This window comes from Diuraphis noxia, unplaced genomic scaffold (genome assembly GCF_037042655.1).
Source record: "Diuraphis noxia isolate RWA-SAM2 unplaced genomic scaffold, SU_Dnox_SAM2 contig0001, whole genome shotgun sequence".
NCBI lineage: Eukaryota > Metazoa > Arthropoda > Insecta > Hemiptera > Aphididae > Diuraphis > Diuraphis noxia.
Window position 1 is genome coordinate 7,004,326 of NW_028301711.1, and position 26,201 is coordinate 7,030,526.

At 28.0% G+C, this 26,201-nt stretch overlaps 1 protein-coding gene across 2 annotated transcripts in view; it reads left to right on the forward strand.

Moving 5' to 3' along the window:
• The window catches only part of LOC107165333 (protein 5NUC-like), a 46,421-nt gene extending 41,778 nt beyond the window's left edge, over positions 1-4,643 (forward strand). For both annotated transcript variants that reach the window (XM_089217691.1, XM_015513518.2), the window contains exon 10: positions 4,382-4,643. In XM_089217691.1, coding sequence (XP_089073817.1) covers positions 4,382-4,476 — 95 coding nt within the window. In that variant the 3' untranslated portion in view covers positions 4,477-4,643. The remainder of the gene's footprint in view (positions 1-4,381) is intronic.
• The last annotated feature ends 21,558 nt before the right edge of the window (positions 4,644-26,201 follow it).

Genomic DNA, 26,201 nt, shown 5'->3' on the forward strand with positions numbered 1-26,201 from the left:
TATTCATTTATTTTTCACGTTCACTACGCTTAAAAAAAAATAACGAATGTTGAATTAAAATTTAATTTCACAAATAAGTGATAGTTTGATTAACTCAACGTTACAGTTTTATTTTTTAAATAGTCAATTTTAGTTTCATTAATTATTTATACATTGCTAATGGGTAGGTATTCTTATGGTATCAATGATTCAACGGAAAAAAAGTTCCTAGAGGCTGGATCCTGCTCTCTGCTGCACAGTAGCTTACAAATGAGTTACTGTAACGAACGTTGTTAAATTTGAATTCAAAGATAGAAATATAATTTTATGTTTGAAAAACGATTCTGAACGAATACTTTTCTGCCAGTAAACCCATATATAGAAATATTTTAAATTACAACAAAATTACTATTATCGGTTTAACTGATATCTATAATTTCAACCAAATTTGAACATAAAGTAAATATTATAAAAACTGTGTATATATATTTTTTAGATTTTTTGTTAAAAGTATGAATACTTCTTATCAGATATTATATAGGTACCTTGTTCAAATATTAAATCCTTAGTTTTAAAAATTGATAAATTTATTAATTTGTAACCTCATAATAATTTGAAAATTTTTGAGATTTTAACGAATTTTGTCAAAATTTGAACGTAAAACGTTTATTAACCACTGTGGCTTTACATATTATTTTTATTTTTGATTCCCATTACCAATGAGAAACATTGTACATTTTGCAATGTCCTGACCAAGCGAAATATTTTTTTTCGACAATTATTAAAAAAATAAAACTATAAATGTGTACTGGAAAATTTCAATATAAATATAAATAATGTATCCATAGTTATTAGTTTTTTAGTTTCACGAAAAAAAAAATGAAATAAAGTATATTGATTTTACAATGATGTGTGTTTTTTTTATCCTGTCTGTCATCGCCTATTGTGGAAGTAAATAATATGCACTGATTTTCAACTCCGACGTTTTTTACTGGCGGCAAAGTGAATCTATTTGTTACTTTGGTGGGTCAAACGAAATAGAAATTCCCAAAACATAGTTTATAAACGCATCGATTGGAAAAAATTTAAGATAAATGAGTTAACCGGAATGAAAATAAATTTTTACGAGCGACTAGATATAAACATTTTACAACAATCACCCGTTTATTAACGATTTTATATTAATCAACACATTATTTTGTTATTTTGTAATAATTTAAAAATCAATAACTTGATATATTTTCACTTTATGTTAAGGTAAATTAAAATTTCTTAATTTGATATATTTTCAATATATTTTGATTCTTTTTGAAATGATTGAGATTCAAAATTTTCGACTTTGTTTCAATAAATATTCTTTACTCGATCTAAAATCTTGGAAATACCTCATTATAAGTTTTATATTAGCCGGAGAAAAACATTAAAGATATATAATCACGTTTTTTTTTAATGTATATATAAATATATATAATTATTATATACACTATTTTGAATTTATCCAAAACATTTTTATTAAATTTAATTTTTTTTTATTTTCAGTACTAAAAAATAAATTACTATACATATTGTAGTGAGTCATTTAGATACGTAGAGTTATTTAATGAACACAAAAAATAAATAAATAAATAAAAAATATTAATTTGAAAAATAGTTATTCCAAAAATCAGTTCTATCTGTTACACAAGGTGTACACTATAAGCATTTAATGTAAGAATTTTGACAAAATTAATAAAAATTGCAAAAATATGCCAATTGTATTAATAAAAAATACATAAATATTAACTTTCATAACAAAGGATTAAAAACGAAAAGCTATTATCATTATTATTTAATATTTTAATCAAATATGTTTAAAACAAATCATCAAAATGCACAGTCTTTTCAAAGAATTTAAGTTCAAATTTGGATGCAATTTAGATATTATTTAAACGAAAATTGCAAATTTTAGTTAAGGTTCTGTACCCCAAATATATTATTCATGAGTACTTTTGAAGTAATTTATTATTTTTATACACATGATAAAAAATGGAAATGGAAAAATGGAAAATTGGAAAAAATGGAACGTGTTCATAAAAAAATAATTCATCATGCTATAATTACAATATAACGTCTAAGTATTAGTAATTTCAATAAAACCATACTATATACTTAATAATAACTATATAGTTAGCCTTTATTATTAAGTATATAGTATGGTTATAACTATTTCGATCAGAATCGTTTTTAATGTACATCAATTTTATATTATAGGGTTTGGGATATGGAATATTTCAATATTGAAAATTTCACTCTTTTTGAATTCAAACAAAATAATGACATTTTTTTCTTATAAACATATCTGGGTAGTGATTATTGCAAATGATTATTGATTACACACATCAATTATCGACAACTAATGACTTATCAATCAATATTTACAAAAAAAACTGTGTTAATATGTCATAACCTAGGTATATTATAATTTATTGATTGGGCTAAGTTGAACTATTTCTAAGTATTCAATACAATAAATCAACTAATAAAAATGTTTTCATGCTCTTTGTTTATGGTCATACACTTTTGTATGTAATAAAAAATTTCCACGTAAATAAATTATTTCATGAACGCTTAAATCTTAATTTCATATCATTGTATATATTTAAATTAACACCTTTCGGTTAGCAAACCACGCGACACCTACAAATGAGCGTTACACACTTGCCCACGTTTTTAATACCGAAAACTAAAATTTTAAATTTAATTAAACTTTTCTAGATAAATTTAATGTAGCCAATTTGTTAATCTTTTGATTTGTAGAAAATGTTTTAATGGCTAGCAAATTAAGATTTAAAGCGTTTTTCAAAATATTCTTTTTGACTATTTTAAGACATAATGACATTTTCAGTTACCTATTCATTATCCGTATAATTAGCATAGTTTTCAAACATTTAATTTTTTGTTTTTCATTTATGAGATATTTCTGCTACATTCTGTATAATATGAGATTCATTTGTATGTTTTATTCATTAATCAACAACGTTTAAGTATAATTTTCTTTTATTTATTCGACTGTGTGTAAATTTAACAGATTTTAATGTCGCAAATGTTTTTTTCTTTGTTTATGTGATATGTGCTTTGCATACTTTATAGGGATTTTCTCAAAGTTCAAACGAATAATTATCTATTACAGTTTCACGAGCAGAACATCTGACAGTATATTTGTAAATTACTTATAATATTTTCGCACATGCATTAATTGCATGTGTATAAATAATAAATATAGACGTCGTACGTGACTAAAGTATGTTTTCAGTGATTATAAGTACGGAACTGTGTATAGCAACCTTTGCCACTCGAATAAAACTCTATCTCAAAAATGTATTTCTATACCTATACACTTGCACAGTTGCATAATTACATAATTAAGGTACAATTTTTTTTTGAGATTAAATAAAAACGATGACGTTGGATAAAACCTACTAACACATATTTTTTTTTTTTAGGACTATTAAATGTACAGAGTGATTTTTAAACATACTCACCCGTTAAAATTTTGATTTTTTAAGAAGTTTAAATTTCAGTTATGGCCGACATTTTCTATTAGGTCTTAATAAGCTTTTAACCACATTTAAGTAATATCCTTTATAGGTAACACTAGCATTGATTTTTCAAATGAGAATCTATATAGATGGTGACATGTTTTAATGAAAGTTATTATGAATTAGACGATTTTCCCTAAAAATGTTTATTTATGTTGAAATCGAAATTTCAATGAAGATTGAAAAGTATCATATGCATTTTAAACTTTAAACAGGTACTAAATATGGGTTGGAAATTATTTTCTTTTGTTTTTCAAGTTTTATCAACAATATTAATCCTCAATTATAATATTTTATAAATATAAATAAATATTTAAAAATTATATATTTGATTAATGATTATTTATTATAATTATTAATTTTAAATAAAATTTTAAAAATTATTAAAGATTTTATTTTCTACAGGTACTATATTCACAAAGTAATTATAATGGACGCTAAGAATTTAAAGTAGAATAACTCAGAGACTTTTCCTCAAATCAACATTATTATTAACATTTTAAAATCATCTGTTTTACGATTTTCATTAAATCAATATCATAATATAAGTTCTGATTTTAAAAACAATGTTTGTATCACCACAGAAAACTCATTAAAAATATCAGCTTTAAGTGCACTTACATCAAACTTCAAAACTCAAAACTTTAATACATACATAATCTGTAGGTACCTACATAAAAAATGGTGTGAAAATGCTTAAAATCCTAATTATGTTATTGCAGTTAACCTAACCTTAAAATAAATAGTTAGTTATATTTTGAACGCGTTTTGTGTAGTGTTATTCGATCGGTATATAATAAAATATATATTTTTTTTTTTTTCAGAAATCACAGAAACTGACGCCTTTTTATCGTATGTTAAAGAAACCAGTCCAATTTACAGTGGAGTAGATAACAGGATCAAAATATTAAATCAATAATGAAGAAAATTGTAATATATATTATAATATCATAGGTAATAATATTATATATTTATATTCATGTAGGTGATGTAGTCAATTTATCATGTCAACTTAACGCAAACTCACCATCTTAGTTTTATTTTTATTTAATGTGCACAATATTTACCTCATTAAAAATTGTTGTTAATCAATTAAAATAATAATATTTAACATTATATAAGACAATTGAAAAAAATTATTTCTTTCCTATTCTTTTATTCCTGTGATTGAATATCGGATACAATTTGGTCTAGATAGGTACTGCTTAATTAATATACGCATTAATTATTTAATTTTAGACATTATCAGTTATATATAATATATACAGGGTGATTTTTTAAGCATGCTCACCAACATTTTTTCCTTCACTAGTATATTTATTCAAATTCTGATTTTTAGAATTTGTAAATAGACTTACGTAAATAACATGTTTTCAAATTTTCGATGTTTTTTTTACTCTGATAATCAACTTCTTTTTTTTCAAGCGAGTACCCCTTTTTTATTGAAAATTATTTAATGAATCATTTTTTTTTAAATGTTGATGTATCTAAATCAAAATTCTAATGAGTAGTTTCTGAGTTACTAAAATGTTTAGGATAATAATCCTTCAAAATGGTTTTATAAAAAATAAAAACTGTATGTTATGTCAGATGAAGTTTTTATTATACTTGGATCATTTTTCAAATAATTATTTATATTGATAAATGGTAAACTTTTTCAAATCGTCTAAGACATATTATTATCCTTAAAGCTAAAAGTTACACGACTCAAAACCTACTAGCTTAAATTTTAATTTAGATGCATCAAAATGCTCAGCAAAAAAAAAACTGCTTATTAATAAAATATACAGAACGGAGGTTCTTATTTGAAAAACAGAAATTTGTATTATTGCAGTAATTATAAGTGGTACAATAAATTTCAATAATTCGAAAAATAGTCTTCAATTGTATTTAAAAATTCCAAAAATCTGAGTTTTAATTGGTACATGCGTGATATAACCATGAAAATATAGGATGAGAATGTCTGAATGCTTACAAAATTAACCTATTCTTATGTTATTCATTATTGCACGGAATATAAATCAAAGTTCCAAGCGAGAGGCAACTATTGAGCATAGGATAATTTATACTACGTTGTCAGATTCACATTGCCAAAATTTTTATAATTTAACATTTTCACACAATTTTTTATGATACCAATCTTAAACAAGCCACGAGCAATGAGTCGAGCAAAGGTTTATCGACAATGTCACTGATTAATGCATATTATGGATGTCTATTTTTGATCATTACTTATTATCACTAGAAACAATACGATTAGATATTAAATTAATAATACATTATTATAAGTAAAGTTTAAAACAAGTATTATGATAATTCAAAATATCTATATTGATATCTAATATTTACCAAATAATAATATAGGTACCTGATACATAACAATAATTTTATCGGAGACTTTTATAGTTTTTACTTTTACCATATTTTGAATTATTATAATTATTTGAATAGATATTGTTTGTACAATAAAGTTCTAAATTGAAAATTATAACATTGCAGAATTTGTTATGCTCATTCGTGTAACTTTTTTGTATTTCTATATTCTTTGATACGCCGACAAATTTGCTAAATCACGTCGCAAAAAAGGTATTGTATGCTCAATCGTGTTTTAGCCAGTTGCAATGGAAAACATAACTTAGGTCTTAAATCGGTAATCCTTCGACAAATACTATCTACAAGCGTGCAAGTTAATGAAAATAATTAACTCTAGTCAAGTTGATTAAACGAACACGTCATGGTCGTTAAGTTGGAAATAGTTATTACCTAAATAATCACCTAGCGCGTGGTTAAGTTTAAATTTAATATGGATCCTAAAATCAGTTTAAAAAAAATATCATCGATCGTTTTAATTTTTCAATCATAACTTCAAACATCAAACGTGGAACTCTAAAAATATAACATAGGTGTCGTATTAAAATTAATTTCTCGTACATTATATTCTATTCCATTGCACCATCGCCTTTTAAGAATAAAAAAAGGCGGCACAATACAGTGGTTTGAAAATTACGAACTTGAGCTTGTGAAATGCAACTTTTTGATGATAAAAAATTATATTTGGAGCTTAAATTATATGTATTACAATATACATGCTATACAAGACTGCAGATAGTAACGGTCCTTTGGTAAAAACAAGTTTGACTATGAGTAGTATTTGAAGTATGAAATATTTCTTGTGAAACATTGCAATTTTTTCTAATAAAATTATTAATGATGATTATATTTTATCAATAACCTAACCAAAGAAAACTATCACTAATTAGTTGGTAAGTTGGTGATATTTTACAGTAATATTACAAAATTATGAAGGTAAGTTATGAATTTATGATAATTAAACGTACAAAAAAAAAGGTATTGTAATTCTAAAATATTTCAAATTAAGATTTTAAATTTCATGAAATTTTCAAAAATTAATTATAAGTAAAAAGTGCAATACTGCCGCGCGTAATATGTTACAGTATTAACTTTTGATTGAGTGATTATTATAATTTTGGGTGTAACAGTACAATTTGACAAATTTAGTAATATTCGTAATAGAAATTCGTTAAATAATTCTTTCACACCTTATATATAATAAAGGTAAGTAGTTCAAATTGTATGATTTAATTTTATTAGTTTTTGTATTTTAATAATATATTTACAAATAATACAAAATTGTTGATAAATACTAGTTTTATTTTAAACAATAGAAAATAACTAAAAATTAAATAATTTTCAACAAGTTATTAGTTCAAAAAATAATATATTACCTATTATATTAGACAAACTTGGTTTAAATAATATATTATTTTCATTTGCCCCAATTCGACTCAATTGATTGTGTGTATTTTTTTATGAATTTAGTCGAGATGTAATAAGACAAAAATTACTTATTATGATCTTTTCGAAAAAACTCTTTGCGTTATATTTAAAAAAACTTGCATTAAAATTAGAACTAGAATCACACGTTTCGGCTTTGAAAATATTAATTTAATAACAAAATTATAAATCAAATTAAAACAAGTTTTCATAAAAAAAAAAATGATAGATTTTTTTTAAATTTCAAAACTTTTAATAATACCGAGTTGAATAAAAAAAAATAATATCAAATTTGTATTTGTTTCCCTCGAATACAATATATTAATATACCGTCATGATGTATTTAACTGTAATATTATATTCTAATGAATAAAAAGTGATAAACGATGATATCATATAATTTTGGCAAGTTTAAATCACTTTTCAGGTGACGCGCGTAGATAGTATTATTATACCTACAACTTCTTCGCTGTAGGGAAGGCGTATATATATATAGAGACCCATCCATTTTGACACTTGTGCGCAAATTTATTCGTTTCTGAACTCGATGTCGTTGTACCTATACATAATAATAATAATAATATAACGTATATAGATTGATGCAGGTTGCGACAGGTAGCCCTTCTCATACCTACCGTTATAATAGAATATTATGATAATAATACAATATCAATCACGTTTATTATAATAATATTATAATATATATTGTTGTCGACGCGTCTCTAACTGAATCGATCCATATCGGGAGTATGGTCAACGCATAATATAATAATTGTTATCTTTTGCCGAACACCCGTTATTATAATGTTCTACTTACACGATGGTGCCTACCCACTCCCTTTGCCGAATAACCCGAATATTGTTATTTTTTCTTCCCGAAAGACCAATAATCTGAAGCCCATTAGGCTGCCCTCGAGGCCATCGATAACTGTATTACAACTTTCTTAAATAAACACAGACACACTTGTCACAGATAGTCACCATCTGCATAATATGGTTACTGCGAGCTGTATGACATAAGCATCAAAGGTACAAAAATTATATATTATTTGCGCCAAAAATTGTAAGATATAAGCGCCAATCTAATATTTTATTCCTGTTAAACCCAACGTACCTATGACATAAGCGCCAAAGGTATTGTACGTTTGATTTTATTCATTTTTAAAAAATTTTATAGACATACAAATAAATTTAATTTTAATAGAATATGTTGGTTGATTTTTTCGATTTTTTAAACAAATGTCAATAATTTACATAACGATAAAGTTATAAATTTAATATCTGTTAGACCCAAATAACCTACCTCTGAATTTAAATTATTATTTAATAAACTACCATTAAATTTTGATGGTAGATAATAATTATGGATCTTTTTTCAAGAACGCTTATAACTTTATAAGAAAATATTTGAAATATGATAAATATTTGCATCTAAATATTTCAAGGCATCTCCAGTAATATACGCACAGCCCCATGCAGAGCTGTTTGTTTCAGCTTGAGAACCATTGATCTATAAGACAGAGATCTCAAACAATTCAAACTCAAATTAACAATGACCGCAACATACTAGAAATGACTACAACACGATTGAGCATAAAAAAGTTTAATTAAAAAAGCATAAAAACTCTGCAATGTCATCATTTTCATATTTTGAAGTATATTATACAAAAAATATTCCTTAAAATTATTTACTATGATTAAAAATATGATAAAACAGTTAAAAGACTTATATCAAATGGACATTTCACTTAGTTGTTATTACACGTCGATTTTTACTATTTCAAATATTTATTTTTATTTTTACAAGTAATAAACAATCTAGGTCAGTAGTATTCTACGCTATAGAAATATGTGATAAAATTGACAGGTCATGAGATTTTGTTGAAAGAAGCCACCCACTGATAATCATTAGCGCAAATAGGTTGGGTCTTGCAGGAGGGGTCTAAGCCCCCGGATTTATTATTGTGATTATTTATTAATGTGATTTTTGTAAAGAAAAAATTAAAATATGACTAGTAGACTGAAGCCCCCCTCCCGCTACTGAAATTCACTATTTGCTCCTATTATGTTGATTATACTTTCTGTTAACTTGATAATTAATTTAATTTAAGAAATCACGTCACCATTTACGTGTCAAACGTCTCAAAGAATTTCCTGGTATTGCGGGAGTATTCAAGTTAATTGGATGATTATTTAATCGGTAATGAATCTTTTATAAATAGTTTTTACTTCGTCATTTGTTGTAGGTATTAAGTTTTAAGTCAGTGTGTATAGTGTATGATTTGACACCTAGGGTGGAGCATTCATCAGGTTTCTAAGCACAATATTTTGAAAGATTGGATTTCTAAGATATTTGTCTTTTTCGCATGTCAAATACTGATGTAGACATAGATATTTTATATTATGATACTTGTTTTAAACAGCATTTACTCATTATTTAACAGTGAATTGTATTTTTTCTACTGTTTTCTAGTGAAAATAATGTTCAAAAATATACTTATTAATTATTAACATTTTCGATAAAGCTGCGTTCGGTTCACTGCGCACGGTTCGTTTAAGTTTTGTATCGTAATAATTGTATAGTATGATAATACCTACGTGAAAATGATAAATTACAAAATTTCGGCAATGATGTGAACGTGACAACGTTGCATAAAATATCCTGTGCTTAATCGTGTTGCTAAAATGGTATAATTTGAAAGCTCAATCGTGCTTTAATTTTACGCTATAACATATACCTATTATAATCGTCAAACGTTTGCGGAGAAAACCCCTTTTTTCCTCAACTTCAAAATTGAATAAAAAATTTACGTAATAAATGAAAACAATGTTATAATTTCCTCTATCGATTTCAGTTATTAAAATATTTCTGTATTCAATAATACCTACGTATTATAAAGATGTAGTCTTTGATTTTTAAACGTGAATCTGATTATAAGAACAATTTTGGGGTAAAAAGATTTATCTTAGTCAAGTAGTTTATTTTTTTTTTTTTTTAATTCAATATTTTTTGATTAAATTGATTTGGAACGTAATAACTTTTTTAAAAATACAATTTTTGAGAATTTTGAGTATATTTCTTAAATAATTTACTTATCATATAATATTTAAAATATTTGTCATACATTTAATTAGCGTAATTGGTCAGGTTTTTCTGTTTTCTATATATATACGTATAGTACTCTCTCCTCGAAGTCTATCAAACGGCTTGACGATGGATTTCGGTAGTATAAAGTGAAGGCATATAATATGATATATTATGCCTGCGCTATACATTATTATTATTATTATTATTCGTATCCGTCATCGACCTGTCAAAATTGGGCTCGGATGAAACGCAATGTTTTCTGCATCAATGGCATATATATAAACAACCATCACTGCTGCTCAGTCGCGTACACAAAAAATATTTATATTTTTGAAAGGGTGTGAGAGGTAGGATGAGATTAAGTTATATATTTTAATATTTGTATATATAACCTAAAAATAAGATTACAACATTTCAACTATAGGATTATTTATTTCATATTAAAAACAATAAAAACTAAATTGAATATACTAGAAAGGTTAATTTTTAGGTAATATAAAATTATTTTATACTTTTGTGATATAAAATCTAATTTTAAAAACGCTATTTACTGGACACATCACTAAACGATAATGTAATTCATATTACGATGGCAAAACGGACTGCATGGTACCTATCTCTATACCTATCGGAGTGTTTAATTTTATCAATAAGACTACAGTTATATATTTTATCTTCTTTATTGACAAAAACCACTTTCACTTCCAAAAAACATATTATTTAATAATTTTCCTGAATTTTTTGGTTGGGTGAAGGGGGAGAGGAACCACCTAACCCACCTACAACCCTTGTGTAGCACCTGCTGCTACTGTACAACTACAGAGGTTGCTACTTGGTACTGCAGTACACGCGCGTGTATCGAATTTATGTTTATTATTATTTTATCGCCCCGATCGCACTCGTCGGGGACGACGACGTGTCTCAGATTTTCGTTCACAGGTGTCTTTGTGTATAATATTATATTTTAATAAGAGTATATCCCGGTCGGGCGGATGACGGACAAAGGCTAAGGTTTACGTATTGTACTACGTGACGATGACGACGCGACGATGTAATTGTATCTATAATACTTTACATACAGGGTGATAGACAGATCATGTTCACCCACATAATTTACCATAACGAAGAACGTATTCGAATTCGGATTTTTCAACAATTTTTAACATAGGTAGGGTCTACCTGTTGGAGCGCTAAAAATACGTATAAATACTTGAGAATGCAATTTGCACTGAAGAGTTTTTCGTGGCGGTAGGTTGAAACTAACTTTTTATTTGTTAATAGTTATGAACAGAAGATTTATTAATTATCCTTAAGACTTTGATCTATTTAAACTAAAATTCAAACGAGTATGGTTTCAGAATTATTAAGCTATTTAGCTATAATTAGCTTTAGGGTCATTCTAATATTATATAGTCTAAAAAAAAAAAAAAAAAAAAATGTTAATATTGTATATTATGATGATTGACGAGAAGCTATGATGTTTAGAAAAATATTACAATAATTCATAATATTAATATATTGGCATGTTATAATATGTAAAAAAATTCTTATTATAATAAGTAGGTACCTAAGTATTCAACTGAGTACCTATTACATATTTTATATTTATTGTAATACCATTATTGAGGTCCATTAATTTATTATCATTAAATTAAAAACTCAAAAAGATAGGTACTCGTAGGAATTTTAATTTGAATGTATCGAAATGTTTAAAAAAATATCTTCTAAAAAACAACACACATTGAAAAATGTAGGATATTTGAAAAATAATATCTCCATACTTCTATACAGTTGCAATCATAAGTTATCATCACCACAGAATACAACCCTAAAAATGATACACGAACTAAACACTGTAGTTTTCGATTATATATAAAATATTTAAAATCAAATTCAATATATCGAAAATATTAAGTATTAATGGGTGCCCATAATCACCTTGAATCATCCTGTAAGTGCGGTCCACCTATTCGTCATCGCCTTACTGGGTGTAAAAACTCTGGGAGAAAAATGTGAGGAGGATATAATATAATATATTGTATTAATATACAAGAGAGAGATTTTTTGAAAGTTACACGTCAAATTTTACATAGTAAAAAACTTGATTCAAATGTTTTATCATAAATATTTATTACATTTTGTGCTTTTATATTACTTGATACGTACAAATGGTACAAAAAACCTATTATCGTTATTAATAAAACGTGTCTATAGTAGCTGCAGGTGTAATGAAGATCAATAAAATTAAATAAATAATGATATGATGGTGTCCGTGACAATAAATTATGATATTGATAATGGTCAAAAACTGGAAAACAAAATCAACGAAAATTCAGCTTTATTTATGTCATTTCTGCACGTGGCCAGAAAACCTCAGTACCTATATTAGCTCCAGTTTTGTCCATTTCTAATCATCGAAACGTTTTTGAATAAAAAATAAAAACTAACTACTAGCCTTTTAATAATGGCTAACAATTAGGGTTTTTAATTTCAAATATTTCAAAATTTTAAAATATTTGATTGAATTAAGGACAATGTTTTTTTTGTTTTCTAAAAGGCATTTGGATATAATTTAGCAGAAATGATTAAATTAATTGCATACAGAAAATACCAACAACTAATGCCTAATATAACCTTATCAACCAAAGTTTATGAATTTCTATGTTGATCGTTATAAATACATAAATTAAATAATAATAGGCATGATATCAATCATATAATGGGTACCTAAATATTGGGTATTATTTCAATCGTATCAGTATTCGACAGGCACAGGATGACGATAAACCAACTTTTGTAAATGTTCCCTTGCTGTAGATTAATCACTAAGATCATTTAGAATTTCGTGTTTAAATTATTTTTTTTCGCATAATATTGATATAATATTTTAACACGAAAATAATGTCTTGAAATTTCATAATCCTAGTAACAATTATTGATTGTTAATATTCACACCAAGGAACACCTTACACACAATTGTTAAATTTTTCATTATGACAGCAGCTGCAGCTGTTGAACGCCTAATGTACTTAACATATTATTTTTTTTTATACCTAGCATGCCGAAGACATCGCACGACATCATCGCAATCATTTTGTCAAAGTCATTATTGATAATTATATATAAAATGACAAGGATACGCCGCTCCAAGGGGACGTTATTATTGGTCTTCCGTCGTAAATTAATTGTTTTTCACGAAATGTAAACACGGATAATAATTTGAGATATTATTTTATGATATTACTATCGCATACCTACATTTTTTTTTATACGACAAACAAAAATCAAAATTACCTCCACAATATAATTATATAGTGACTTTAATTATGAACAGTAAACAAACACGTCATTGCGTCAATATAAATGTTATTATTTTCGTTGTTTGACTGAAACGGATTAGCCGGTATACGAATGTGCAGACTGCCGGGATAATTACTCGTATTATAGGTGTCGGTACACATTCGACGAACAACTTCGACAAAACGCGAAAAATAATTCCTTCAAACAACAATAGCGTCTAGACGACCATTAATTGTTTACCCATTGATAAAAAATGTATGCAACGCGCGTCGACAACATATTAAACAACTTTTAATTTATTTACCATATGACTGATATAATAATACAATGGACGCCGATTATAAAATTCACTTTGGGACCAGCACAAAGTAAAATAAACACAAAATACTTATGAATTTTATTTTAATACATATCTAGCTCTTATTTTAATCTACTTTAATACATACATAGTATTACATAATTACTTGTCTTATTAGTGAATAAACGAAAAAAATATGATTAAAAAAGCGGGTAAATTAATTTTGCTCTACTAGACAGCATGTTTACAAGTGAGTTACTATTGTAATGGATGGTATTACATTTGAATTCAGTGTTAAAATATCATTGTGCACGAAAAGTAATTCTAAGCGAAGACGGTTTGTCTGTCTAGGATATTTTATAGTTGTATACTATATTAATTATATTGCTAGATATTATTAAAAAAAAAAAAAAAATGTAAGTAGGTACCTATAAAATAAATTCTAAAAACAATTCAACTTGCTGGGTGCAACGATGCAGAATGATTCGCCTAGCACACCAATATGCACGGCCATTTCTCTTTCAATATGTGAATAATGAAAATTATTTTATCGTTTGAATGAATTTTGGTGAAAATGTCCAAAAGGGTTAAGTTGGCAAGGTTTTTTAGAATCAAGTCGTAAACATCAATAATTCGAGTAATATAATATGATTTGAACGTATATTTCGAATAGTTCACAAACTCCCACGAAGATCGATATAATCTCATTATTTTAGTCTGTATACATATATAGGTATATATGTAGAATTCGTACGATTTTCCGATCGTTCGTTCCCATAAACATGGTTGTTTTGCAAATATTTATTAATATACGAGTACGAATGAGTTTTGGAACACATCAATAATAGTATGAGCGATCAAAAAGGTCGAAAATTATTACGTCTCGTAATATAACACATGATAACTTACGTAGCTATAATTAAGATCGGTGATAATAAAAAAAAATAATTTAATAATATAACCCAATGAATAAGATTTTATTGAAATGTATAGAAAAAAAACTGAAGAAATTGAAAATTGCAAATGTCTGTTAATAAATTAAAAGGTTTTGAAATATTTTGAAAATTTTATCAAGTGAAGGAAATGCCAATATATAAACATTCAGTGAAACTTCCATGTATTTATAGCAATTCGTTTTATAATTAGACCAAAATCCAGAATCGATTTTGTTAAAAAACCGATTTTATGTGAAAATTCTCGTTTTTCCTTGATTTTTTTTTTGTTTGTTTATCCCTGCGATTTTGATCTCCTCATTGCATCAACTTAATTCATTTTTCTACCAGAAAAGCTACTAAATTTAAAAATCAAAGTACTTTAATGCTATTGGCTACACATTTTGTACACAAACACAAAATAAAATAAGTTAATAAAAAACACACATCACTGTAAAATAATTGCTCCGCTCAGAATCTAGAACACACAGGCCGAATTTTTTTTTTATTCCTCTTGAGATTCGATTCACCGAGACTCGACTGTGTTTAAATTTAAAATTGTTGGTACATCATCAATTTATTCTACATGCTTGTAGGAAACAAAAAAAAAAAGTTTCACAAGAAAATCCAAGTGGTTGAAGGCTGCAGGCTGAAAGGTTTTCTAAGTACAGTGTCTATACTATCCAAACATCAATGATAAAGTCGTAGTCTGTGTTTAAATCATAATCGATTAGTGACTAAGGTGTGTAGTACCTATCTATGAAACACTTTTAGATTTAACATTGTATTTAAAAAAAAAAAAACATTTGTTTATTCTGTTAAATAAATATTTATCTTCTTCTTTTATTTAATCAAATTTGAATTTGTTCATATTTCGTGTAATTATACAATACACAAACAAAAAATATAATTATCTAATTCCAAGATTATTTTTCATACATATGAGAAATTTGCTATTGATTATTGATGTTAATACATCGGACTACGTCGTACGATCGCATGATAATATTATGATTTTTGAAGTCTCGATAACTATTTTCGAGTATGTTTGGGCAGTTTTTTTGGATTGGAACCATTGCATACATATTTTAATAATGGATACAGTTTTGCCGATATTAAATTAAATAACGTCAAAAGGAAATAATAATGTATAATACTCTAAATCGTTAAAAAGTTTAATAATAATATATGTTTTATATATGTTTTTTTTTTCTTACCGAGAGCTCCGAACTCTGTAGTCGAATAATAACAACAATTATATCGAGAAAAAAGAAGAAAAATTAATTTCACGTTGTTGGCACGTCGGCTGCAGCTATTGCAACGTTATCGTTAAAACAATCGAAAGTTTTCAACCTTGCAGCAGCAGCAGCAGCAGTTGTTGCCGACACGCTCCACCTGTCATAAAATAATAATAATAATATACCTAATCCATTAGATAAATATAATATTTGCCCTCACGATCCCGTCGGATAATGTTACCTCCGTGAGTGTCGTCTGTATATTTTAATATGTATATACATTATACATATATTAATATATAAGGTTAGAATTTTGAAGCAAATGCTTCTTTTTCTATACATATATTAAATATAAATCTAATTTGTGTACATAAAATCGTTTCACATCAGTGGACGTTAAGTATTCGTTTTCTATGTATAAAAACTTTCTGTCTAACAATAGGCTTAGTTTATTTACTGAAAATCTTTCCAAATACATATACTAGTGAATTCTTTTTTTAATTAAAATTAATTTTTCAATTTTTTTTATTATGTTTTAAAATATGATCAAGGTTTAATTTTAAAATATTGAATAAGGATTTTCTAACACAAATCAATAGCATTTTAGATGGATTTGAATATTTTTAATAACGCTAAAAATTATCTTATTTTTTACTACATATACCTAACGATAACGTGTTGAAAATATCAAGTACTTTATTTTTTATTTTTATTATTTAAAGTTTTTCTTGGACAACAACCAAAAAACAGAGAGAAACCTGAGGACTTTCGAGAACAGAGTATGTAGGGAAATACGTGGACGTATCATTGATGTAACAACGATAAAATAGCGAAAGATATATCACTAAGAGCTGTATGATATGTTGCTTCATTAAGGATCAAAGGATACAAGATACAATGGGTAGGTTACATAATGAGAAGAGGAGAAAACGAAGCAGTTATAGAGTGGAATTGGAATGGAGACCACAAGGAAAAAGACCTAGGAAAATATGGGTTGACGTTATGGAAGAAGACCTCTTTTTTTGCGACGCGCTTACTATATTAACACCCTATATACCTACACGCCAAATATTAGTGTTTTTGTTCTTAAATACTTTTTCTCCAAACGATATTTAAATACTTTCTGAATGAATGGATTATCTTTATCATCCGTACCTGTCTAGGTGCCTATTTAAATACAGTTTTAAAAGTATTTTTTTTTTTACAAGACTGAGAATTTCCTTGAATTAATCACTGTTGTCGGTATTATAGTTGCCTCGACGTGTCGTCGCATAATATACAGACTAACGTAATGATATTATAATATGATCATCCTTTTATATGTGTTTTGAACAGACTTAAAGCATTTTTCATTTGTAAGCACGTCCCGTTTGTTTTATACATATAACTACAATAATACCTTTTATACCTGTGGGTTGGTTATACTCTCGATTTCCAACTGATTTACATGGTAAACCAAGCGTGTCCAACCTTTTTCAACTTGCTGGCCACAATTGAAATTTATATAGTAAGTTATGCTACAGTCACTTAATAAGTAGACTTAACGGTTGTTTTTTTTTTTGTTCATTTTGATAAAATAATATTATCTTTGTTCACTTATTGAATTGATGATTCTTATCGTGTGTGTGTTTAAAGTACTGTAGATTTCTACAGTAGGTATTCGTTAGTTAGTTTTCGTCATTAAAAACTCAGATTCGCATTTCTTGTTTGAAAAAAATAATGTATTAAATATTAATTATTAAAATGTCTCTAAATAAAAAGCATAATATTGTAGTCCCTCCATTTTTTGTATCATAGTAAAGCCATGTGTTTGATCTGATATGGAACATTCATTGCGATCTTTAAAGAATTTTTATAACATTGAAAGACATTATGATTGATGAACACTGATATGTAGTCCTTATTAAGAATTGGCGTTACACATTTCACTTTAAATATTGAAAATATTGAAGGATTGGTTAAAGCAAAACAAGTACAAATTCCACACTAATTTATTTCTATTTCAATATTCTGAATTCCAATGTATTTTTATTTAATATTAAAATTAAAAAATTAAAGATATTTTGTAATTATTTTTAAAAGCTTATTAAAATAAAATTTTTTCTAAAATTAAAATTATAATGCAATAAACTCAGTATTAGATATATTTATATGTTGGTCGCTGTGTTGTAGTCACTCGTGAATTTACCGAAATCACAACCATGCTCAATATCACACCAAATAATGCATAGTTTAAGTCATTAATAAAGGTAATTTTTTAAATTTTTTTTAACTTGACCTGTAGTTAGTAAATTTCCAATTTAAGTTCACAATAAGTTATAACTCAGCTATTAAATTTTACCAGGTAATTATAAACAGTGTTCGGTGCTTGTTGTACTAAATATGTTTGGAAACGCATATAATAACATGACCTAAAATAACTGAAATATTAGGTTTTTTTCCAAAATATAGCAACAATAGTCTTGATTCATTAGGTACATTTTAAGTTTTACAATATGTATAATATTTTATTTACTATTTTATTGTTCCATGTACAATGGTTTTAATTATAAATAAATAAAATATATTTCTAGATTAAATTTGGTGGATGTCAACGCGTGTAACTGCTTAAACAAACTGAAGCTGCACAGCTAGTGATTTGCAATATTATAAAAGAATAATAATTGGAAGCATTTAAAATATATATAAATTATTTTTAATGTATAATTTTTTTTCAAAACAGAAGTCGATATGTCTATTCCCTCAAAGTCTCTGCAGCATCTAATAAAATAAAATATAAATAAACTTTTTTTTAACCTAGTGAAGTTAGTATTTTTTATGGATGAAAATTCTATTGTATATATAGTTCATTGGTCGTAACACTTTACACTATCGTAAATCTATTAATGTATATCGCTAATTTGTTAACCTAGTTATTTACTACATATTATGTTAATATCGTTTTTTATAAATAGCTAAAAATGTTGTAAATTATACCTAAGTTTAGATGACTTTGTCAGAAAAACTTTATAAATAAAAATTTTAAAAAAGGGTATTTATAAATTATGCCGTACGACTATAATAAGTGATTATTTAATAAAAAGTAATGTGGAATACTTCACAGAACATAAACCAGAAAAATGTTTTAATTGACACGATAATGGACAGATAAGATGAACTTAAAACTATAATAGATTGATATTTATAAAGGCATTCCACAATTATTCTATATAATAGAATCGTCGAAATCAAAATGAAATTACCAAAAATGTGTCCGTTCTTTAGAGTGTCCGGTATTTAGAGGGTTTTCTGTATAATTATAGTGAAAATGTCCCCGTTCCCGAAATAATATTCGCCATTTAGAGGTATCCACTATTTAGAGGTACCCGTTAAGAGAGGTTTCACTGTATTTTGTTTATTAACTCGTCCGCATACCTTTAGCAGGGGTGCACCCAGGATTTTTTTTTTTTTTTTTTGGGGGGGGGGGGAGCTAAATTCAAATAATTTTAATATTAATAGGTAGTATTTATTTTGAAATATTTACAGAAATCTTAAAGCTTTTTTACAATCTTTTACTAACTAATTTTGTTTTTTTTGTTCCGGTTTTAAGTTGCGCCGTAGCGGTGATGTTATACCTGTAAAACATAAATATTAGCTATTAATTAAATTATAAATAGTATAGTGATTGTTTTTTTATTTTGGGGCTAGCCATTTGGGGGGGGGGGGCTAAAGCCCGTTAGCCACCCCCTTGGGTGCGCGCTTGACCTTTAGCATTATACTGTTAGCATTTCAATATATCATCAACATATTCTATCTCGGACGTGGTTTTTCGGACATAGTTTTAAGCTCAGCCACTATAATAATAATAATAATAATAATAATAACGCTTATAATAATACCAAACCAAATATTTATTATTAGAATCGTCTGTTTGTTAGTATTATAATTTTTTTTGTAACCATGGAAACAAACTTAATTATTTTTATCCATAGGTAAGTAGTGAACACCTATATAGTAATATATATATACATATATAAGAGTATGTGTGTGTGTATTATAATTGCAATTGTAATGTGCACATTTTAATTTTCTCAATAAAAAATGGCTTTTAACGTGCACGTGAAGAAAAAATATATAAAATGTATTACAAAAATCACTAATTACATGCTTTGGCCACCAGTGACGTATATACTGTGAGGTTTTTCATTGTGTCAGGAAATGCAAAGACGTTTAATTTATGTAATTAATCGTACCACTACTATAATAGTATATAATAAATATTCATTCTTCACAATAAATCTCTGCTGCTGTAGTTATTGTCAAGTCCCCTAGAATGGCAGGATCTATACATGTTTTCATTGAATGAATTTAAATCATAATAATAATGATGATGACGTACACAATTATAATTAGATGCCTATAAAGGAAGGAAAAAACGTCAACATATTTTCACGAAGATTGTCAAATATTAACTGGAAAATATTATATAGGTACCTTTTATTTATTCAAGCAAACTTAAGTGTAATATAATAAATTTGATATATTTTGCCAAAGCCTTATTCGAATTTCGTGTATCCGCCAATCACCAATAGTATAATGCCACCTCTAAGTATAAACTACCAGTGTTATAGTATTATAACGATAAACACACTTACATTATTATGCAAAGTAAAAACTCAACGAAAACTTTTTTTTTTCTTTGAAAAGAAGAGTTTTAATCGTATTTTTAATATTTAACAATAATTATTACTCACAATTTCTCTTTTAAATTTGATAACTCACAAATTAGAAAAACAAAAACTCACAAAAAACCCAAATTAACGGACAAATTAAAAGCCAATTAAAATCATTAAAAAATAAATAAGAAACAAACAGCTGAACCAATTTTCAGCCTAAACGATAAGACACCTATAACCTTCATACAGTTTAACCATATTTTTGAAAACTACACCAACAAGTGTATAAACATCCCAGATTTGTGGGAATGGTCCGGCACTGACACAAATAAATTATTATCTATAACAATTGATTTAATAACGAATGCACTCGTTGACAGAAGAATCAAGACCAAGATTACAAAACTTTTGTGAGATGGCGTTTGGCGGTGTGGTCGTATCAGTCGGGAGTGCAATATTGCTTCCCTGGTATTATTAAAAAGGAGCGAAATAATACATTTTGTTGCAGTAATTTTGTCACATCATGAACGTATATTCTATTTCACTCCCACTTATGGCTTTAAGAAATTTTTAGCCTGCTCTATTCTCAATGACAATTAGTTTCTAAATATTCACTATTATTTATTTATATTACGCTGTATTTTATTCTATTCACTAAACCATACGACCGTATACGGTATACCTAATATATGATTATACATTTTACAGTCGGAACAGGAGGTAAATCGCAATAGAACTATTCAAAAACTTACTTAATTTTTAATTATTTTTCCGATTACGTACTTCAAATCACATTACATTATCCGGGACTAGCCATTAACTTCATGAGTCCATTCGATAAATTAGGCAATATAAAAACGTTTCATACGTGGTGGCTGTCCTATATACACATAGTGATACGCTTAACGGTGAAAATCATCTCCGATTATAAAAAAAATTACCTCGTCAGGTAAAACTTCCATAAGTCAATATAATAATATCAAACTGCATAATAAACCAATCAGTAATGAGCAAAGTAATATTATGGGAACGCAACGTACATACAACTATTGTTTTTTTTTTTTTTTTTATAAAAAGACTGATGTAGGTGTCTACCTACTTTTTTATACATATCTTAAATGAGTCTTGGTAACGACTGGTCGACGCAAAAAATCAAAATCACTAATTCCGAGGGAAAAAATTTTAATTCTTCGTGATAATAATATAACGTTACTGCGGCGAGCGCCGTTAACGGTTAGGAACAAAATTTCTTGCGTCGTACAATTATTTATATATTAATTAATTAATTTTTGTAAAAAAAAAATAGACAAAAACTTATTTTAAACATTTAATTAAAAAATTATAACACAGACAATATACACTCTATTTGCTTTATTTTTATTGTTCATTAATAAGGTAGATAAAAATATTGTATTTAATTATTCTTCGAGGTCTATACTTATTGGCGAATATATAGATCAATAATACTCGATTATTGTAGTAGATTACGACGATTAAGATGATAAGACTAAATTCAATAAATATTTATATTTATATACATATATATATATAGGTATGTATAGGTATATCCAGCGTGCGCAGTATTTGAGTGCAAACTGCCAGGCTAGGTTGATTGACTTAGTAAATATAAACACGTATAATAATATGTGAAACCTTGGTTAAATAATAATATCTTAAATTTTCGGGAGCCAATTTAAATATAAAATTTTCAGAAGCCAATTCAATAGTCGAATTCAAATTATACCCAAAATTGGGAACCAAATTATATATTATAATTAATTATATATTATTATATTATATAATATAATATCGTAAAATTGCGTTATCATTGATTGTGTTATCTCAAAAATTAAACATATTGTACGTAACTATACTTTAATCCCTTCCAACTCTGGACGTCATGCTCGATTCAAGACATGACAACAATAATACAGTAAACAGGTTACTACCGTCTATCAATTTTTTGAATATGAAGTGATATACTGGTATTGTATTACAATTATACAGACGAGGCGAAACATTTCACTGCGATTACCACACTACTTTTTTAGTAAATTTTTGGGATTTAAAAAATAATTTAATATGTTTTAGAAAATAAAAATAACTCAATTTTGTATCTCAACACGTAAAGTGATGAGCGAATGTCTGATAAGTTGATAACATTGCATTATGTTACGATAGACATTTTACAAACATTTTTGAAGGATATTTCAAGCATAAACACATAATATGTATTATTCAAATTGTTAAAAGAATAATATCAATACATTTTAGATATTTTTAACATGTCTCTACAATAGCTGCAGCTGGTATTCTTTAAACCTCGTAACCAGTAGCCTCATTGAATTAGGTAGATATAGTCAATAGTCATATACTCATATAATAATTAAATGCATACATTATTCAAATTGTTAAGGGAATAATAGCATCATATTTTGGAGGACATTTAAAGATAATATAGATATAGAAATATTATAGATACCTACATGGCCACATACTATTTATAATAATATGTTGTTCTTACCTCAATGAAGCAAAACAAATAACAATATTATAAACATAATATAAAGTTTGTAACGATAACCAATCTCTGTAATAGCTAGTGATATACAATAGGTAACCGCGTTGGATTGCAAAGTCAATAATAATACCTACAATGTTTATGAACTATATTTTGTAAAAACTATTAATCGATTTTTGCATTTATTTTGATGTTCAAGACAAAAAAAAAACAATACATTTGTCTTATTATAAAAGCATATTTTATCAGCTAATGATAGTAGGTACACAACTTTCAACATTTCAAGCATAAATGAGTAACATAAAATATTATTATTATCAAAACTGCTGAGGAAATGCTATAGCATTATATTTTTAATATTTCATGAAAGGCTATTTTAAGGGTATGCAGTACTACATCCGGATTCTACGATTATTATTGTTCGTACCCCCGATGAAGCGATACAAATAATAATAATAATAATAACTGTAAGCATATCATAACACAGTTTAGACCGGTAACAAATCTCTATAATAGCTCTGCTGCTGGTACCTATTTAACAGCGCCGGTAACCGCGTTGGATTGCAAAGTGCGCGCGCGCGTGAGCACGGCAAACACTGCACGGCGGTGCACACACTCCTCTCGAGGCGCGCGCGTAGGTATAATCGCGGCGGCGGCTCGTCGTCCCACCCCACCCCCGCGCACGGGGTGTCCTAACATCTGCGCCCGGGGGAGGAGGGGTGGAGGGCGCGTGTTATATTATTAGTAAATAACGGCGCGTGCTGTTCGCCGCGGTGCTATACAATAATAGTAATAATAGTATAAAATATTAACACACACACGCACGGGCGCGCGCGCAAATTTACGGTACGCACAATACACCGACATGTAACGCCGCAGGCCCGGTGGTGCGCCGCCGGTATTGTTCCGCGGCGGCAGATGTTCGGGGGACGACGCGACGGCGCACCGGCAGAGCACACGACAACCGTCCCGCCGCGCGCCACCACCGCCGCGAACAAAACGTCCGCGTACACCTCTACAACACCGCTGCAGCAGCAGCAGCAGCAGTCACCTGCACGAGCGCGCGCGCGCACGTTTAAGGGTGCTCGGGACGGAGACGGAGAGTTCTGGTCGCGCGCGCGCAGTGATTGAATTATTCGGGTTTTGCACACGCATCCTCACAAAAGGGGAGCCCCTCGAGCGCAGACGCGTCACCACCTCACCGCTCGTCAGCCACCATCGCGACTGACGGACGGGCGGCGGAGGCGGCATCGGCGGCGTCATCGGTGTGTGAATTATTATGTTCTCCGCCGTTTGTCTCAACGCCGCGCGCGCACCTTACCGCGGTCGGTGCGCGTGTTATGCACGTCACCGTGCTATACAACGTTAAGTTATACCGGGTGACCGGTAGCGCGGCGGGTTACCGCGGTTTGCAGGACACAAACCCCTCGGCTCGTTACGGCCAATTTTCGCGTACTTACATATACGCAATAATGTTAGCTGAACTTATGTGTGTGGATATTAATATATTACGCAAAGTTACGAGAGTTACCGGAGACGGCATTTTACTGTGACAAGTTGAATCAATTCGATTAAAGCTTTCAGTAAAAAAGATAAAAGTTAACAGAGAAAAAATTTAACTTGATGAATAAATTTTTTGTCGAGCCGTAATACTTTTAAAGTCATAATAAAGTGCCCTATAGTATTTTGATTTCCACAGACATTTACGATTTACATCAGTTTATTATTACTAAGGAATGATATATTACTATAGAAAATAAATGACCGAAATCGAAAAAGAGTCAACGAATCGGTATTGTTAGTTTGTTCCATTATGGAGCGAAACGAAAATTAATTTAATTGCACGATAATAATAGTTGACTACAATGTCAACAACAACCTAATCAGGTTACCACCATAAAAATTTTAAGTAAATAAATTTAAAAAAATATTAAACTAGTTATTTTAAATTAACACATATTATAGTTATACGCACGTACACCATACGGTTTTTAAAAAACAGCAATTTATATTTTGTATTATTGATGGGTTATTTAAAGGTAAATAGGTACTTGGTAGGTAATTATTTGATCCGGCGCAGTTAAAACGTTTTTAATTAAAAAAAAAAGTTTTGTAGTTGTCATGATGAAAACGGTTTTAAACCGTTTTGAAATCATTAGACCGTTATTGAACATTAAACTTTCGTACTAGCTGGTGGTGTAAGATTACAAACATTTTAAGTTGTTTGGAAACGATTTCAAATTGTGGTGATTATAATAATATAATAATAAATATTTTGTTGCTATATTTAATTGCACTGTTAAATTATAATATAATATATATATATATATATGCTTTTTCTAGGACATTAGCGATATCAAAATTCTCGTTTAAACTGTAAAATTAAGTATGCAGTCCGAAATTTTACAAATAATATGCAGAACTGGTTGAAACACTCTCCTTGGCCGTATATTTTATGTAACTAATATTGTACTTATGAATCAGATTTTTAAGAAATATGTCGTCATAATACGTACAAGTTTTATTTCATATTTGATATTATTAGAATGAAGATTGATGACTAAAATAGAGAGTGTGTGCCCTACAAGTTATATTTAAATACAAAAATAAAATGCCCCACCAAACCAATTCCTGGCTACGTGCCCGCACACACCATTTATGACACGCTACTGATTATACGAATTATAAAATGTCTACATCTATAGTTATCTAAATCATATTGAAGAACGTCGTAAATGGTTTAATTAGGAAACGGTCTGCAACGGTCGTTGGAATTTTTCGAATAGTGGTGGGTATAATTTTTTCGAAAAACTTCAA